This window comes from Grammomys surdaster, unplaced genomic scaffold (assembly GCF_004785775.1).
Source record: "Grammomys surdaster isolate TR1022 unplaced genomic scaffold, NIH_TR_1.0 132, whole genome shotgun sequence".
NCBI lineage: Eukaryota > Metazoa > Chordata > Mammalia > Rodentia > Muridae > Grammomys > Grammomys surdaster.
The window spans coordinates 4,987,446-5,001,509 of NW_021604590.1; the positions used below are offsets into that span (position 1 = coordinate 4,987,446).

The 14,064-nt window shown below is 42.9% G+C and overlaps 1 protein-coding gene across 2 annotated transcripts in view; it reads left to right on the plus strand.

The window, feature by feature from the left end:
- Positions 1–680: 680 nt before the first annotated feature.
- Positions 681–14,064, plus strand: part of Arhgap28 (Rho GTPase activating protein 28) — a 153,768-nt gene continuing 140,384 nt past the window's right edge. For both annotated transcript variants that reach the window (XM_028762210.1, XM_028762211.1), the window contains exon 1: positions 681–796. In XM_028762210.1, coding sequence (XP_028618043.1) covers positions 681–796 — 116 coding nt within the window. The remainder of the gene's footprint in view (positions 797–14,064) is intronic.

Genomic DNA, 14,064 nt, shown 5'->3' on the forward strand with positions numbered 1-14,064 from the left:
ATGGTTTGGGCAGAAGGGAAATCAGACTCACTGTAATGTAATCAAAAGTCAGTGCCACCTGGTTCTTCAATTTCTGATTAGGATATTTAAATGAGAGTGTCACATTTTCTCCCTTTCTTCCCCAGAGCACCCATTCCAGACCTAGCCTTTCTCCCCTTGCCTAAGGCATGGTTTCTGTCTCACTTCTGACTGCCAGGCAGGAAATGTTCCTAGCCATGGGATAAGCCTCCAGTTTGAAGGGGGCGAGGAGGAGGTTGAGAAGAGGAAAAGAGAAACAAAGGAAGAAAAACACAAACTTTACTAGAGCAGCTGGCTGGAGCCACAAGCTTCAGGCAGGTTTCCAGTTTCCTAGAAGCAGGGATCCGTGGGCGTGGCCCCTAATGTATGCTAATCTGCCCCTGTACTTTGTGGGCGTGGCCTCGGTGTATGCTAATCTGTTCTACTCTGTGGGCGTGGCTCTTAGTTATGCTAATCTGTGCGCATTGTTTTGTGGGCGTGGCCCGCAGTGTATGCTAATCTGCCGCTGTACTCTGTGGGCGTGGTCCTCGGGCGGGCGGGGCCGTCCTAGCCGCGGAGCCTTGGGGCGCCGGACGCTCGGGGCCGCTGACCCGCTCCCGGAGCTGCTCCACGTTGGTCCGGGTCTTTGTTCTGGGTCGGCGCCGGGACATGCACCGCTAAGGATGGAGGTGGAGGACTCGGGCGGCGTGGTGCTGACCGCCTACCACTCGCACGCGCGCTCGCAACCGCAGGGCGCGGAGCCACGCTGCGCGTCCCGGGCCAGCCATCCGCTCAGCAGGTACGGAGCGGCGCTGCTGGCCGCGCGCGCGTCGGGCGGGGCGGGGAGGGGGCAGCGCTTAGGCAAGTTTTTTTGTGGAGTTGATAACTGAGACTGCTCTTTGTATGGTCCTGATTGGAGATGAGAAATGGCCTGGGCGAAGGTCTGTGTGTGGCTGGCTGAAGCTAGCGGAGTACTTGTAGTCTTGACGCAACTTTATGAAGAGTTAGACAAACACACCGTATCTGTGGAAGGCTCTCACCACGTACTGGAGAAATTTTAAAATATTGCCAAAAACCAAACACAAGCCGGATGAAAAGAAAAAAGTTCTCGCAGATACTCAGATGAGCTATTCGGAGCTAAAGTTTCTCTCTAAAGGAAACCTCCACTGACATAACAATTTCACTCCTACTGTAAATACCCTCAATTGTGTAAATACAGTGATGTCATTATTTGATGACTGCTGGTGCCGATTGTATGTAGCCAACGCAATTCCTGTTTATTTCCTTGGGTGACCATGTGCATTTAGTAAACCATTGCTCTGGCGTGTCCATCTGTTCCGCCAAAGACGGATGGACAAAAATATTGCAAATGTGAGATAGTTTGCTCTCTGGCATGTTTAGGGGAAGTTTCTTTGCTATCCCCTAACCCTAACCCTAACCCTGACTATATCCATGGATGGTTTTACTTATTTATTTTGAAGCCTACACTAATTCGTGTTTCGATATCATCTCCTAATGGCATCTTACATCACTGTTATTTTCAATTACTTGTTTTTCCTCGCACTCTTAACTTTATGTGACTGTAATTACTGCTGTTTCCCAATTTAATTGATTTGTGACTATGTCACAGAATATGCTTTGGAAGGTATCCATGAGATGAACCAATCACACTGGCTTAGGAGCTACACTGGTCTTAGCTAACAAAGAAATTATTGTTTCTTCCAGAGAGAGCAGGTTGAGTCAAATCTCATTTTTAAAGCAGACAGTGAGAAATGGACCAGTTTCCTCTGGCAGCCGGAGTCATGCACATCATTTAAACACCGCTTGAAGATACAAACTCTCCTTTGTATTGAGCATGTAATTCTTTTAGAAGAAAGTACCATCTTGGACCATTATGACTTACACGAGTAACTAAATAGTTGGGATTGGATGCAAGGCAGGGCCAGTTTTCTACATTCTTAAGTAGCTTGGGTGCAGCTTAAGCCCTAGCAGCTGTCTGTGGGCATCAGCCAGATAGCTGAAAGCAAATTGGAGGGTGATTTTTTTTTTATTAGCTCAGCACGTGGTCTTGTAGAATGGTAATTTGTGAGAGTGGGAGAGCGGACTGATATCATAGTCAGACCTTTACCGTAAACCAATTGGGTCTAAATTTGTAATGTTGCCAGTGGCCTTGCATTCCACGGGACCCTCTGTTTCTCCCTTCTCTGAGGCAGGGGATGGGAGTGTGTGCAGCCCTCCTTCCAGCCCTCACACAGCAGAATTATGGGAGGAGAGCTTAACTCCTTGGCCCTCAGTAAAAGCACTGAAAATAGAGGTTCCTGTGTTTACTAGGAGCCGGAGGATACTACATCATCCATCATTTGTCTGATAACAGAAATTATCAGACCCAGTTATTAACCTTTGACTTACTAGCTACTGATCAATTCTTTCCTTCAAGCCAAGAAGCAAGGCGGTATTGTTCTGCTTTGGAAGAAAGCACCCCCCACTTTCATGAACTCACTTTTCTTAAACTTGCATGTGTATTTGGAGCCTACTTGTGGAGGAGTGAGCAGTCTGGCTCTGGGAAAGTGGCTCTTACTTCCCAAAGATTGTCATTCATTAATGCTTGCTAGCACAGATGGAAATCAAAGCTAAATGTTCCTTCTTCCTCCTCAGGCCTCTAGTACACCTAGTTGCTTTGGGTTTGGGGGGTCTTATTTTTTTCCCACCAAACTATATCTCCCACTATTATTTCCAAATGCCAAAGAAGTATCTGGCATAATGTAATAGCCAAATAAATATTTCTTGAGGAAATTAATGGATTCCTACTAAGATTTATAAGACGGCCAAGATAAAATGGCAAGATTTTTAAAGAGCCAAACTCAGCCTGTCTGCACAGACTGTGTGTTAGTAACCTGTCAAGCACTGGAAATGCAAAGATAAACGGGATGTTCTTCCTGCCACGAAGATGTGGGCAGACCAACAGAACTGTCAGCAAAAGGATGAAACAATAGGATCTTAGGAAGGAATGAAGTGGAAGTGGCACAGTTTCTAATATACGAATGTTCAGGTATAACCGGATCTCCAGCTTCCAGTTAAGAATGGGGGCATAGCAGCTGGGGTTCGTACTGCTGCCTGCCAACACTAGCTCACTGTGCTGGCCTTGGGAACCCCCGTCTGCCACACTCTTTCTGCCGTTTCTCTGCAGTGAAGTCAGCCATCCACTTAAATCTCTTTGGGAGCCTGCCATTTGTTTTTTTAATTTTTGTTAAAGTAAATAAGCAGCAAAATATGCCAGCCAGGCTAGGCTTGGGGAAAGATTGTCAGACCTTGACTGTCACCTGCATGAACGACCGCCCCATTTCAAGCAGGTGACTTGAGCTGCTCAGAACACCGACCAACTTAAAAGAGATGGCGCAAATACTGATGATGTATATGTCCCTGGTGTGTGTGAAGTTGACGTTCTTGGTACTTGGTTCTCTATGAGAGAGAAGCTGGAAAACTAATCAAGGTCCAAACAACCTTGCCCAAAGCATTAATTACCATGGCAACAAAACGGATCCAATTTAAATATCGGAGTTTTACAGCTCCCACATCAGACTTCTGAAGAGTTCAGGGAATCACTTGTTCCTACCCTGTTGGTTGGATGGATGGATGGATGGATGGATGGATGGATTACAGCTACATATGGCATATCATAAATGAAACTACCTCCAATCTCAGGAGTACATGTGCTTTAGTGGGACTTCTGGGTACCTAAAAGAACTTGCATTCAGGTTGGCTGGCAATACATCTTCTTCAGTTTTCAGTAACAAAAAAAATCAGTATTTGATGTAGATAAGCAGTTTGTGGTATTTAATATACAGACCATCCTTGTTTGTTTCGTTCTAAGAAGGTTAGTACACAGAGAGCAAACAATCTGCTGGTGAATAAGACAAGTTCCTGTTTCTTGGCATTTGTCTGGGGTGTTTGGGGCATTTGAAATAGCACTGGATTTCCCTCTGAGTCCTGTGTTTCCTTGAGAATTCTCTGTTGTCTTCTACGATCGCTTCCATTAGGCATCTTGACTCTTTACTGGGCATAGCCTGGGTAGACTTGATTCTTACGATCATTTTCTCATGTAACTTTTATCTTTTATGATTTCCTCAGGAATCATTTAAAAGACTCTTTCTTTGCTGTAACTTCTCAGGAGGCAAGCACCAGTCTCACAGAATCTCCGTCTGCTTCATCGAGTCGAGTAGATGAGATTCTGCACATGTCTGATCTGTGAAAATTAACTGTTGAGCTTAATTTCAGAACCATGCTTTTTAGAAAGGCCCAGGCTGATACTGAGAATCCTGAGAATGTTGACAAACCTCCAAAATGTGTTCACGTAAAAAAGCGATTTAGCCAACTGTGATGCTTGTTGCCTGAGTTTTCAAGAATTTCCTTGGTTATATGAAGTAATGATGTGGATATTTGTGTGTGTGTGTCTGTGGTGATTATTTCTAGTCATACATTCAATATCCTGAGAGAAAATAAAACCAGAGTAGGAGACAAACATCTCTTCCATATAAGCCAGTGGAGCCTGAGCCAGGGTCCCCATGGCCTCTCCTCTGCAGCCTAGGCCACGCTTTTGTGAGGGAGAGGTTGGATCTCACTATCACAACCATCTTTCTTTTATAATGAGAACACTTTGATAAAACAGATTTGATGACGATTCAGAAATAAATATTTTGGGCAAAACTAAGCTTAGCAATTCTTAATGATCTATTTTTGGGGGTACTTTTCTGGGTTGAAAATAGTTTAAAAGACAGATGTTTCAATAAGGTCAATACTTGTTAGATAACACTAATGTAAGCCTCATATGAGTTTGTGCTTACACAAAGGACAGCAAACTCTAGGGGATGGTGGGCTGCTCGTTCTAGAAGGCTCAGAAGCGGGAATGGAAATGGAATTCTTAGATGAGGGTAGGTATTTATAGGCCGTTTTTTATGTTGTGGTTGAAAGCAGAGCTGGTCTCTGGTTTCCTTCATAGACTCCCTGCTGAGTGGTGGGCCCTCCATATGTAGAGCTGTTGCCAAACATCTGGTGTATTTCCTTTGATCCTCTCATTAGGCTAAACAGTTGGCCGGTTGCTCTGTTCACTTTTAACCTACTCTGTTCTCCCCATGATCCTTAATCCCCAACGTAAATACAAATACTCAGGAAGTTTAGAGTGATCTAGAAATACCTTTTCCCCCCTCAACTTCTAATTTGCATGATGTACAGTTACATCCTGCTTGAACCAGGATTTCCCATGGGCTCTCCTCTGCAGCCCAGTCCAGTATTCACCTTCACCCAGATTCCTTAAATGTTCACATGTTACAAAACCACCGTTGTAGTGGCCAAAACTAAAGAAGACGGCCAAGGCCTACTACAGTTAACTAAACTACTGATTATATTCTTCTTTCACTAGTTTCCTTGCTAGAATTAATTTTCTGCTCATATAGTTGAATCCAAGATCCCACAGTGATCTTAACTACATCCCCCAAGGGTTCCCCTCAGCTGTGGTAATCTGTCTTTTATGACCCTGGCAGTTATTGCAAGCTTGTTGGTGATTTTACAGGAAGTCGCTTATAGTGAGTTAGCCCAGTGTGTTCTTTTGAATTCAGTGAGAGCATGAGAAAGTTCTGTGGAAGTGACAATAGACCATCCTGTCAGGTCCATGATACTAGCATGTCCTAATGATGTTGGTGTTGGTCACCTGGGTCCATGACACTAGGATGTCCTAATGAGGTTGATGTTGGTCACCTGGCTAAGGTAGTGCTGCTAGGCTCCTGTACCACACAGTTACTACTTTCTCCTTTACAGTGAGTCTTTGTCCTCCTAGAAATACTTTACGCAAATATCTTTTCTTCCCAAACTATCATGCACTGATTTTAGCATCTGTCTATGGGTCACAGAAGCAAAAATTTCATGAGGATATTAGGAACAATTTCCTAATTTATCAAGTTCCTTTATTTATCTATTTTTTTTTTGGAGGTGAATTTTTCCTGAAGCTTTAAGAGGAAAAAAAAATCATATAGTTGCTAGATTAAATGCTTTGTGAGAGACTGTAGTTATTAAATCTCATCTCTTTATTTCGTAGAAGTGTCTAGACACCTGGTGGACCTTTCCTGAGATGGTACCTGGGTGTCTGCAAATGTGTTTTAACCCAAGTAAACATTTCAATTCACTTATAATCAAAATTTTTCTCTACTCTCCTCCAGCCAAGCAAATTACTTTTGGAGTAATTGCCACATTCTTATGTCATAGCCACATGGTCTCCAGCTATCGGTTCCAGCTGGGAATAAAAGGCAGATGTTAGGTACGGAAGCAAGAGAGGAATATTTCTTAGAAGGAAGGTTGGTGATTAAATTCTGTCCATTTAAGAAATTGAACTCGTTTTTAAATCTCTTTATATGAAAATACCAAGTCAATCACATCCTTAAATAGTGTGGGAAAGAACCTTTCCTTGATTGTTCCAACCGTGCACCTCTACCCCCCAAAAAAACAAAAAAGTAAAAACCAAAACCTAATCCAAACCAAACCAACCAAACAAACAAAAACAAAACAAACATAAAGACAAAAAATTAAAAAAAAAATCGAAAAGGAGAGCAGAAAGATAGCTCAAAGAGTAAAGGTGCTCCATGCTAACCCTGATGACCTGATTCAGTCCCCAGGAGCCCCATGATGAAAGGACAGAAATGTCTCCCTTCAGGCTGTCATCTGACCTCTGTATGCAATGGGACATGAATATGTACATGTGCACCCATGCACACACACACACACACACACACACACACACACACACACACACAAAGTAAAACAAATAAGTAAGTAATGCTGAAGAAGATAAATGCAAGAGCTTAGTGAATACCTATTAAGATGTATAAGTTACTAAAGAGTAACCTATGATAATGTTAATAATGATTACTCTTTAAGACAGCGTTTTCCTATCCAGCTTTGGGTAGCCTGGAGTGCCCTGTGTAGCCCAGGCTAGTTTTGAACCTCTGCCAATTGCTAGAATTATAGGCATGAACCCCGCCCCCCCCCACCAGGCTAAAATGATTATTTATTGTTCATAGTTTTTCCACATGCCAAAGAGCAAAATTAGATCCATATCTCTCACTTTTGCACAAAAATGTATTCAGACAGGATTAAAAACCTTAATACCAACTAAGAAAGCCGAATCGTTACCGGAAAATGTAGAGGAAGCACATTAGGGTAGAGTTTATACAAGACCCGCAGCAGCACAGAAAATGGCCACAAGGTTTGACTAGTGCATTACATGCAATTTCAAAGCTTCACAAGCACACAAGATGGGACAGATAGCAGAGTGAACACACAACCTGGAGAAAGGGAGCAAACCTTTGCTAGCTATCCTCCAGACAGGGATTCATCGCTAGAATGCATAAAGAACCATAGACCTTAAACTCCCAAACTCTCAGTCAACAAATGGGCTGCTGAACTCAACAGACAGGTCTCAGAAGAAGAAACACAAATGGCCAGTAACTATTTTAAGGAGTTCAAGATCCCTAGCTATCATGGAAATGGAAATTAAAACCACTTTGCAATTCCATCTCCACTGAGAAAGCAAATGATGACAGGTGCTGGAGAGGAGCAGTTATCGCTGTCCCACAATCCCCTGGGAGTGTGACTAGCTCAGCCACTGTGGAAACCAATGTGGGGCTTCTCCAAAAGTAAAAAGTAGGACCACCCTGTGGTGGAGGTCACCCTATGGTACACCTCTGTCACTCCTGAGCATGCAACAGAAGGACTCCATGCCCTACCACAGAGACGAATGCACGTCTGTGTTTATTAATGTATTGATCACAAAAGCAAAAAGACGAACCCAGCCTAGATGTCCACCAACTGATGAGTGGTTACTGAAAACATGGAACGTAGCCACAACGGGATTTTGTTCAGTTGTAAGGAAAAGTGAACTAACACAATTTTCCAGACAATGAATTAAGCTAGAAAAGATCACAGTAAAGGAGGTGGTGACCCATGCTCAGAAAGGCAAATGGCATGTTTTCTCTCCTATACAGATCCTAGCTTCTAGTTGATAATGTGTGTCTGTTTGTGTGGAAGTGTGAACAGAGGTTAGGAAACTAGAAAGGGCCCATGAGATGGGGAAAGAAGAAAATAAGGTGGCTTTACTGGGGAGTGGGATACATGTGGTGTGAATGTTGATGGAAAAGTGGAGAGGGCCATGGTCAAGTAGAGCTGGAGAATCAACGAAACTAAGTATCTCTGAGAATGCCGGGAGGAAACCTGTTACTTTGTGTGGTGAGAAAACCTGTTACTTTGTACACTGATTAAAACATAACTTAAAAGGGCGGTGGGTTGTGGCACATCCTTTGGGTACACCCTATGTTCTATCACAGTAAAGGACTATTGCAGATGAACTGTCTGTCTAACAGCTGTCACGTACCAGGTAATTTCTAGCGTGGGGAATGTATGCTAAGCCTCTTTTAGAGGAACAGCTGGGAGTGTCATGTTACTCTGAATAAAAAAACGGAGGAAGCCTGTGCATTCTTTGCAATCCCTCCAATGACTGGGCGATGACCGCACACAAACAACTCAGAGGGCAGGAAGGAGAAACTGCAAACCAAAGATAAAGAAACAGGGGTGAACTTTTAAGCTGTCAAGCTAGTAGGACTTACCTAAGCCATTTTAGTCCTTGTGGGTTGTGGCACGGATTATCTTTTATGTAGAAAGATACATCTTCATACTTGCTGTGGACTCTGTGGGGAGACACAAGATTTATTTTTTCTTTCTTTTTTTCACATTTGTAATATATAGTAGGGACAAGAATTCATTTGAACTTGTTTCTTTGTTATTCATCTATGAAAATCAACACAGAGAACTTTAATGAATGCCTTTCAAAAACACACCAATGTATCTATGTTCCTACAAAGGCCATTGATGAAGTTATGTGGTTTTCTTCATTGTCTTGCTTCTTCTCTTCCTCCCCTTCCTCCTCTTTCTCACCTTCCTCCTTCCCTTCCTCCTTCTCCCCTTCCTCCTCCTCCTCTCCTTCCTTCTCTCCTTCCTCTTCCTCCTCTGCTTCTTCCTCCTCCTTTCCCTTCTCCTCCTCTCCCTCCTCCTCTTCCCCCTTCTTCTCTCCCTCCTCCTCCCCCCACTCTTCTTCTTCAAGGTTGGCCCCATTCACAAGCCTCTTGATTCGTCCTCATCAGCACTAGGATGGCAGGCTTTTGGCACCATGTGAGAAATCTGACAGATGCTAAAAAAACATTAAACTTTAAAAACCGATAACATGCTAGCATGGTAGAGCATGCCTTTAATCCCAGCACTCTGGAGACAGAACAGTCCAATCTCTGAGTTCAAGGCCAGCCTGGACTAAAGAGTAAATTCCAACAATCAAGGCCACACAGTGAGACTGTTTCTAAACAAATAAACAAACAAACAAAATACCACAGTAATATGTCCTGCCTCACCTTCTCTGCTAGACTTTAAGAGTTCATGTTTACATATTAGGCCAGGTTACTGTTTTAATAGTTGGTATTAAAGCTGTATTTAAGGAGCAGTAGATGCAAAGGAAAGAAAGCACATGCGGCTAAAGAAAAAAAGCCAAACTTATTTTCTGGAAGTTTCCTTGATGATAGTAATTGGAGCAGCTCTTACCACAATCATAACCTGCCGCTCTAACAAGTGTTCAGTGATTAGTTGAACACCAGCGTCTTAGCTTTGCTGAACACTTACTCTGGGGCTAACACTGAGCTAAGGGCTTGACACACAAGTCTCATTTAAGTCCTGTGACACAGCAACTCCAGTAAAGAAAAGTCACCTAAGACCACACACACAGCAAGGTTCCATCTCATCTCCTTCCAAAACCTGTCCCTTCAACTTGTTATTACAGTCTTGTGACACTGATGAATACATTATGCATATGTCATTTTCTGACTCAATTTGATGAGGGATCATTGAGAGTAGCTTAAAAATGGAAGACATTATAAATGTTCAACTTTGATTTAAATGTTCATTTTGGCACACATTTTAGTGTGTGTATGCGTGTGTGTGTGCATGGAATGTGTATGACCGTGTGTATTCATGTTTGAATGAGTATGGACAATGTGTTTAGGTACAGGTGCCACAGATTATTGTCAGGTGTCCTCCTTGGTGATGCTGCACCTCATATATTGAGGTGGAGATCTCTCACTTGAATCGTAAGCTTGATGATTTGACTAGCCAGCTAGTGTGCTCAGGGATTCTACCTTTGTCTGCTGAGCCCTGGGATAACACACACACACATACACACACACACACATACACACATACTACACATTCACTTGCACACATACACACACTCTCATCTCTCTCTCTCTCTCTCTCTCTCATACACACACACACACACACACATACACAGCTACACACGCATGCAAGCACAGCAATACATACACATGCACATGTGCACACACACATACAATACATTCACATGTACAACACTCACACACACTCGCATCACACACATACACACAGGTTTGTGAACATACAGGCACTCATGCATGCATGCATGGCACACACATACACACACATGCATACACATGCACGCATGTACAAACACAGGCACACACACAACACTTACACTCACATCTTACACACACACATGAGTACACATACAAATGCATACACGTGTGCATGCACACACACACACACACGTACAGGCACACACACATATACACAATTTTCCATGGGGATCTGAACTTCTCTCTCTCTCTCTCTTTCTCTCTCAAGAAAATAGACAAACAACAAAACAAAACAACAATGCAAAAAACCCAACCAAATACCAGAATAAAACAAAATGAACAAATTGTCAAAAAAAGAAAAAGAAAAGAAGCTAAGACCGTGAGAAACACATACACACTCGGATATACACACTCAGGTAAATATACATGCTCAGATAGACATACTCAGATAGACACACTCTGGTAGACACACTCAGATATATAGACACACTCAGATATACATACTTAGATAGGTATACACACTCAGATATGCATACTTGTATATACACACTCAGATACACTCATATTACATACTCAGATAGATACACTCAGATATAGACAGATATGCATACTCAGATATACACATTCAGATATACACACAAACAAAACCTATAAAACCTCATAATTGGAAATCATAATATACAAGCAAAAAAGAAAAAAAAAAGAAAAAAAAAAGAAAAACTCAAAACCCAATGAGGTCAGAAAAATGCCCAGACAGAGAAATATGAGACGAAATATTTTGCAGAAATACTCTTGAGTTCATTTTGTTTGACCATCTGCTGCTGGCCACGGCGCCTCCCTGAAGTCTGGTTTGTATAACCAGTGAGACTTCCTTGGAGAAACTGACTTTTCCTCTGAGAATGGTTGTTAATTGGAGACAGCTTCTGGGTTGGGAGATGGGAGCGCATGTCCACTTCCCCTCTCAGTGCCGGGACCTCATCTACTTTGGACCTGTGTAGGCTCTGCACATGCTGCCACAGTCTCTGAGTTCACGTGTGCATCAGTCTTGTTGTGTCTAGAAGGCCTCGTGTCCGTGATGCTATCCATCCTCTTTGCCCTCTAGAATCTCTACATCTTCTCTAATGCATAGTCCCCTGAGACCTGAATGAACAGATTTGATGGAGATTTCCCATTTAGGACTGACTTTTGAGAGGTCTCTGCATCTCTGCATATTGTCCAGTTGTGGGTCTGTGTTAGTTCCCATCTTCTGCAGGGGGAGTTCTCTTTCGCTGAATGAGACTCTATAGGTATAACAGGATGTCATTAGGAGTCATTTTATTTCTATGCTCCTTTAGCAGAATAATAGCATTTCATCTTCTCCTAGGCCCATCACCTATCTAGTCTTAGATTCTTGTCTATCCAAGCAGTGACAGGCATGGGTTTCATCTCATGGAGTGGGCCTATAATCCAATCAGAGAGTGGTTGGTTACTGCCACAACATATGTGCCATGATTGCACCAGCGTATCATATAGACAGATCACCATTGTAAATGGAAGGGTTTGTAGCTGGCTTGATGTTTAGCTTTTTCTTCTGGTGATATGATTGGTAATGATCTTCTCCTATTCTTTGGGCTGCTATTTGTCTGAGTGATGGTATCTTTTGTCCTTCAGGAACTTTTCAGTCTCGTGAGGTCCCATTTATTGATTGTTTCTGTTAGTGTCTGTGCTCTTGATGGCCTGTTTGGAAGCTCTTCTCCTGTGCCGGTGCATTCAAGACTATTCTCCACTTTCTCTTTCTGTCAGGCTCAGTGCGTCTGGTTTTATGTTGGTGTCTTTGATCCATTTGGAGTTGACTTTTGTGCAGGGTGATAAGTTTGGATCTATTGGCATTTTTCTACATGCAGACTTCCAGTAGAACTGTATCATTTATTGAAGATGCTTTCTTTCCAGTGTGTATTTCTGGCTTCTTTACCCCAAATCATGTGTCCATAGGTGTACAGATTTCCGTCTGGGTATTTGGTTCAATTCCGCTAATCAATGTGTTTGCTTTTTATATCATCCTGGTTTTATTATTCTTGTTCTGAGATCTGGGATAGTAATATCTCAAGCATTCCTTTTGTTATTCACTATTCAAATAACAATTTTTAAAATCCAACATTCTAAAATAACACAGGCCAAAGGTTTGCTACATGCTGGAGAATGGTAGGAGGAAAATATTAAACATTTCCCTTACGTAAATCATTGTTTCTGTATGAGCAGAAAAGTCTGTGTGCGCAATAAAAGTGCTCAAATTCCTGTCCTGAGTCTCAGATCTGAGCCAAGGGGTTTTAGTTAGTGGTCACTGGCATTGTATGACATACCAACTTGAGCAACGTAGAAGGACACAATAGGAGACCCCAAGCCACAAACACCTGCAGTTGGCTGTGTGTGTGATTTTAAATTAATTATTTGTTATAGTGTATCCAGAAACATTTTACTATTACTAGCTTCTTACTCATTCAATTTTTCAACTGCCTGTAGTTTGAGGACCTGGGTTCTTAGCTCTGACTTTAGGAAGCTTTGTCATGTCCCAGATCCTTGTGGGCACGCGGTATAGTTTCAAGAGAACATCTGGAGTTCTAGATACCTAGGAAGCTGAAAGTCACCTGAGTCCAAGCGTTTGAGGCCAGCCGGGCAACCCAGGAATACCTGGTATACAACGTCAGTGAGAGGGGAGGGTATGGGTGTTTTCCTTCGCCTCCATGTACTGCGAGCTTAAACACAACCTATATCCATCACATCCTTACACATTGAGGATACTGACCTCAGATGGCCTCCCAAGACTCCCGTTTAGAAACTGGAACTCCTGGTATAGTCTTGAATCTTCTGGGGAAGCCAGATTCAAATCTACCTCTAGGCTCTGGTTGCCTGTGTCTATTTTCCCAGGCACTGAGTTTGATGAAGTTTAGTTCTAATGACAGTGAAGGCCCCGTGATTGGACAGTTAGCTGTAAGTAAACAGTGGTGTGGACTTTCCTGCTAACTGCTAGCTCTTAGGAGTTGTCATTCTCTGCACTTAGCCAGCCTGGGACTTCTGAGTATCTTGATGACAGAAACTAAGCTTTCTGTGACCAGTCAGGAGTGACTGGAACATGTAAGGCAGGCAGAACCTCTGTGGCTTATCAGAGAGACAAGACAGGGAAACATGTCTTCACTCGGGGCTTCTGGGTACTAACAACCCTGTCAAGCTGTGCTCTCAATGTCGTTGGGCTGCTCGCTGGTCAGCTGCTCCTATCACCATAGCATTCATTCAGGCCCCTGATATGGTCTGCCGTGCTTAGTCAGGTCAAGAGCCAGTACCACAAGGAGGGAAAACGGGCTCCTTGCTTTGAAACACCAAGGTTTAAAAAGAGGCAGTATCTGGGACAATACCATTTCCTCAGTTTCCTCTCTGCTGCTGAGATGACTCCCTGGGCACGTTATCTCCTCCAGTGTAACTCAGAGTCGGAAAACAGACTCGTGACGTTTCGTTGGCATCTGAAAGAAAAACACTTACTGACCTCAGTAGAGCAGCCGAGCAGTTAATAGGGAAAAGAGCTGACTGAAAATTTCCACACACATACGCTGTTTTGAAAACC